The 5,788-nt window shown below is 46.5% G+C and overlaps 1 protein-coding gene across 2 annotated transcripts in view; it reads right to left on the bottom strand.

Moving 5' to 3' along the window:
* Positions 1–3,406, bottom strand: part of Tnfsf10 (TNF superfamily member 10) — a 21,725-nt gene extending 18,319 nt beyond the window's left edge. For both annotated transcript variants that reach the window (XM_028763837.1, XM_028763845.1), the window contains exon 1: positions 3,021–3,406. In XM_028763837.1, the coding sequence (XP_028619670.1) occupies positions 3,021–3,164 (144 nt within the window). In that variant the 5' untranslated portion in view covers positions 3,165–3,406. The remainder of the gene's footprint in view (positions 1–3,020) is intronic.
* Positions 3,407–5,788: the final 2,382 nt, after the last annotated feature.

The raw sequence follows: 5,788 nt of genomic DNA, 5'->3' as shown, positions 1-5,788 counted from the left end.
GAGGAGAGGAGAGGAGAGGAGAGGAGAGGAGAGGAGAGGAGAGGAGAGAAAAAAAGGCACTCAGGCCTGGAATCTCAGTGCTGAAGAAGAGGAGGGAGGTGGATTCATGCATGGCCCCTCAGCGACTACTAGGTGAGTTTCATGTTAAGAGAGACCCTGTCCCAAATAATAAAAGGGAAGAAAGAAAACAAAAGAAAAAGGAAAAGGGACAAAGTTAGATGGTATCCAAGAAATGATGTCAGAGGTCATCCTCTAGCCCCAAACATATGCAGAGTCTTGACCAGCATGTTCTATAATAAATAAATCATTATTAGCCATAATTTTCATCATTATTTTCGAATAAAAGGAGAGCCTGCCTCATTCACTTGGAAAATTTTCCAGCTGATTGGGATTATCAAATTCCTGCGCTGGAGGATCTACAAACTGCACTGCCCCAGCAGATCGTTGCTATCTATGAACTGTGCACAGTTCATTTTCCTGGAAACTCTCCCTTAGCATACACTTCCAAACAAGACAACAAGCAGGTCGGATGTTGTACTGGGCAATGTGCAGAGTGCAGATTCCGTGAGTGTCGTGGGGAGGTGGGGTCGGCAGAGCAGTGCCTGGCGTCTACAACCCTGGGCTCCAGCCCTACCCGGGCTCCACAGCTCTGTGTGAGCTTGGATAGTTCATTTCTCCATCAGGTTCTGGACAAGGGAGGTAGGGACTTCACTGTCCCTATACGCCTCAGCTCCCTAGAACGTATGTTTATCCAATGTGGGCACAAGCAACCTGAAGCAGGGTTGGCTTTTACTCCCGTCAGTGTGACACTCCTAGTCCCGGGGACTTTCCTGCATTTGCATCTAGGTTCCTCCTGGCATAAAGCCCAACTGTTTTCTCATGAGAAGTTAAATCCTGATTATAGACTGCTAGCTAAGACAAGCCTGATCCCAGGGAAAGGCGGAAGAAAAAAACAGGCCATTGTGTTCACACTATTGTCAACACAGGAACTCCATAGGCCTAAAATCAAAGCATACTCCTTTAAAAACTAAAATAAAACAAAAGTGTGTGTGTGTGTGTGTGTGTGTGTGTGTGTGTGTGTGTGTTGCAGAGCCTCTCAGTGGGACCTGGAGTTTACTAGTAAAATAGACCCTCAACTAGCAAGCCCCAGGGATTCCTCAGTCTTCTTCTCCCTAGCACTGGGATTACAGGTGCATGCTGGGTAATCAGAATCAAACTTGGGTTCTCACACTTACATAGATAGGAAGCACTTCCCTGACTGAGTTCCCCTGAAATATATTTCAAATATCTGGTTTATGTTAGTCCCACCCTTAGCATTGTTGGACTGAGAAATGTGATACTTTGTGTTAGCATTTAGTCTAGGTTCTGCCCCACAGTTACCTGGCAATAGCAAGGTAGGCCTGACTCACTATAAAAGGAGGTGCTCACCCCTCCTCTCTCTCTTGCCTTCTTGCTCTCGATCTGTCCTCTTTCCCCTTCCCCCCTCTCTCTCCATGTGTTCATGGCCAGCCTCTACTTCTCTACTCCTCTTCTCTCCTCTCCTCTCCTCTCCTCTCCTCTCCTCTCCTCTCCTCTCTTCCTCCCTCCCTCCCTCCCCCCTCTCTCTATCTCTCTCTCTCTCTCTCTCTCTCCATTTCTCTATTTCTACTACCCTCTCAACTCACCTCCCCATGCCCAGAATAAACTCTATTTTACACTATAACATCCTGTGGCTGGTCCCTCAGGGGGAAGGGATGCCTCAGCATGGGAACACAGAGGCACTCCCTTCCCCCACACCTGACTACACACCCACCAAACATATTCCTTCTCCCTATCTTTTTATAAAACACAACATTTGTTTCTATGACTCAGATTCAAACAAGATTGCTGCGGCCACAATGCAGAGTACTAACCATCTAACCACTATATGATCACAGCAAGCGTCGAGAGACAAAATGCTAACACTTTGAGCTTCTTCTCTGATTTTAATTAAGATCCATGCTATTCTATCCACCAGCTTTTCAAAACATGACTTGTCTATGTGAGGGTTTTTCAGATGTATTTCTTTGTCTGGAGGACAGTGGTTATTACAGACTCACAAGTGGTCAAAGTGCAGACAAGATATATGTCTACTGGGCACGAGGTAATCTACGCCACTCCCTCACCTCAAGGTCCAGGCAGCTGCAGAACCAAGGTCTAGGGGATTAGCTCAAGGTTCAGTGAGAGGCCCTGTCTCAGTAAAACAACGTGGAGAGTGAGGGGGAAAGACAACCAACATTTGTCTCTAACCTCCAAATCATGTACTGTTTTCTCTCTCCTCCTCCTCCCTCTCTCCCTCTCCTCTTCCCTCTCTCTCTCTCTTCCTCCCTCTCTCCCTCTCCTCTTCCCTCTCTCTCTCTCTTCCTCCCTCTCTCCCTCTCTTCTTCCCTCTCTCCCTCTCTTCCTCCCTCTCTCCCTCTCCTCTTCCCTCTCTCCCTCTCTTCCTCCATCTCACCCTCTCTTACTCCCTCTCTCTCTCTTATTCCCTCTCTCCCTCTCTTACTCCCTCTCTCCCTCTTACTCCCTCTTCCTCTCTTTTTTCTTCATCCCTCTCTCCCTGTCTCCCTCTTTCCCTCTCCCTCTCTTTCTCCTCTTCCTTTCTTTTCTCTCTCTTCCCCCTCTCTTTCTCTCTCTCCACTCTCTTCCTTTCCCTCTGTCTCTCTCTCACACACAAAAGGAACTCCAGAGTACCTCACAGAAAGCATTTGTGCAAGGTGACAATGCTAACTGCACCACACACAGACCCTTTTGAAAAGGATAGCAAACCTCCTCGGGGAGTGCCGGTATATCTGTTGGTAGCTTTCAGAGCCTGTTCTGTAACTCCAACTGCTTGGAAGTCTGCCAACTTGCAGTTTTATAAAGTCCTCTCATTATTAGCAGTAAGAGTCTGCACCTGGGAAAGGCATATTTTAATCCACAGCTAAAGTTCCAAAGAAGAGCAAGCTAAGAGACAAAGCAGAGACAGGTAACTGGCTGCTGCTGAGACCACATTGGCTACTAACCTGCTTCAATTCGTTGGAGAAATACATGTAAGTCACAACCACAGACACCGCCTGCAGGAGCACCTGCAGGAGCACTATGCAGATCACCATCATTCTGAAGTGCTGACCGAAGCTGGGGCCCTTCAGGGTCTCCATGGAGGGCATGCTGCTGTCGAGGTCTGACTCTCCCAGGGCAACCTTGGAGTCCAGCAGCAGTGACTGAGAGGGCCACAGTTAGAAAGCAGAGTGCCCATGTAGTTTCTTTTTACTGTTGAGTGCAAAAGTGAAACTGAGTAACTCTGGGAGGCATACGCCTGCCTCTCAACTGAGGAAGTAGTGCACATTAGCCCTACAGCTCAGAGCGCTCGTCCTGGTGATTCTGGAAAGCCCAGATCCAGGGCTTTGATCCAACATCTACCCCATCTATGGACTGCTGGAGCATGTGAAGGAGCCAGTCCTGCAGATCTAAAGCTACAGGATCGACAGGACACAGGACAATAACAGGAAAACTGGGAGGAGTCTCAGTGAGAATCCAAAATCAAGCCAGAGGCCTCCAACGGCACCAACGACTCACAGTCATGAAAATCTGCAAGTGAAGATGTGTGGACAGAGGGATACACTGAGGGACACACTGGGACACTACAGCTTCTATGATGGGACAGAGGGATACACTGTGGGACACACTGGGACACTACAGCTTCTATGATGGGACAGAGGGATACACTGAGGGACACACTGGGACACTACAGCTTCTATGATGGGATGTTTTCTATGCTTTGTTTTATTTATTTTGTTTGTTTTGTGTGTTTTTATTTGGGGGGAAGTTATAAGGGCAGACAGTGATTACGAGGGGACAGGAAGATGAATGAGACTGGGGTACATGATATGAAACTCACAATCAACAGAATGTTTGTTTGTTTGCTTGCTTGTTTGTTTGTTTTTAAAAACTAATTTTAAAAAATTCCCAGCTGTTTAATTTTACCAGTGAAGACTCGGGAGGCAGGTGCTGGGATGAAAACCTACTAGCTTACACAGACAGAGAAAGCACCCAGCTAACCTCCCACGTCCCAGCAGGAAAAAGCTCCACCAACATCCCAGAAGGAAAAAACTCTTGTCTTAAATACCTTCAACTCAAAGACCCCCCTTTCTGTTCACTATGTTCACTCCCTGCCAACTGGTTTCTTGCTCTGCCTCTTGACCTAGAGCTGACTTTGTTTTTCTTTTGGTTTAAAGTGTGTGCTAGGGCTGAACCACACCACAACTACTTGTTTACAGCAAATAGAAAGCTCCAGGATCAAAGGCTGAGCCATAACACAATTAGAAACAGTTCACAATCTCCGGTTCACACTGTGATCAATGTCCTGCAACAACCACCTCCAGCTTCCAGCCCAATGCTTGTGACTCTCTGAGGCCCATGCAGGTTCTAGCCACAATGTTGCTATTTCTAATGCTAATTCCTAAGCACCACAGGACATTTTTCTGGCTGGTATCCCATTATGGGGAAAAAATGGGAATCCATTTGAACTCAAATTCTCTCAGGTCTGTAGACACTTCCAGCCTCACAGAAAGATTCCTTTGGTGGCTACATAACTACAAAGCTAAGAACCTTCACAGCAGAGGAGGGTGTCTACTGTGGTGCTGTAATTAAGCTGCCGTCTTCTTGAGAAAGACTCTTACTGAAACTGAAGCTCACACGGGGATCTTCCTGTCTGTGCCTCCTGACCACTGGGGTCACAGACACAGACCACCAGGAACAGCCATGGCAATCCAAGCTAAGGTCCTCATGCTCACAGAACGAACACTGTACCATCTCCCCAGTCCCAACCATTGCCTCTTTTTTACCTACTTGGGAGTTTAAAATGTTTCCACTCTGCTTTTGTTTTTTTTTTTTTTACACTTTTTAATTGTTGAAAGGGAATCAAGAGGAACCTGTGTGACCTGTAAAAATAACATAAACCAAATAGTCATATTCCTTTGCCCATCTGTTAATAGCCACATGTTTGTTTCTCTTTCTTTTATACTAGTATTTTGTTGTTGTTTTTGTTCCATGACAGTTTACATAATGACATGGTCAATTTCAGTTGTCAACTCGACATACCTGAAAAGACAGAACATCAATTAAGGAATTGGTACCACTGGACGAGCTTCTGGGAATATCTGCTGGGTATTTTCTTGATTGTTAATTGACATGGAAGGACCTAGACCACTGTGGGCAGGATCATTCCTGGGCAGGTGAGTCTGGGCTGTGTAAAGGAAACTGAACAAGCTAGAGAAGCAAGTCAGTGAGCAATGTCCTTCCATGGTCTCTGCTTCAGTTCCTGTTGTTGCTCTCTTCAAAGATGGACTTTAACCCATAAGCCAGATAAATCCTTCCCCCTCAAGCTAGTTTTGGTCAATGTTTTACCACAGCAAAGAAAGCAAACTAGGGTAGACTATGTATACTGACTGTGTGCATCTACCACTGCCTCTCTCCAGCTCCCTCTAGTGTTCCGACCCTCCCTCCCTCCCAGCTGCATTACCCTCTTTTTATTTTGTATGAATAACTCTCTGAGTTCATAGCACATAAGTGTGTAGCCATCTACTGGATCATAGGCAACCTGCCAGCAACCACAACCCCCAAGGAGACCAATTCTTCCTTCCTCAGCAGGCATCGACTGCCAGGCTTTTCTGATATTGGTGAGACTTTAGGAGCCTGCCCCCTTCATGCTGGAGTTTTGACTGGCTTGATCTTCTGCAGGTAACCATAGCTGCTCTGAATTGATACACAACATGGCCATGTCGTATTCAAA

This window comes from Grammomys surdaster, unplaced genomic scaffold (assembly GCF_004785775.1).
Source record: "Grammomys surdaster isolate TR1022 unplaced genomic scaffold, NIH_TR_1.0 62, whole genome shotgun sequence".
Lineage (NCBI taxonomy): Eukaryota > Metazoa > Chordata > Mammalia > Rodentia > Muridae > Grammomys > Grammomys surdaster.
The sequence above is the reverse complement of the archived record's forward strand: the minus strand, read 5'-3'. Positions and strand labels throughout refer to the sequence as shown.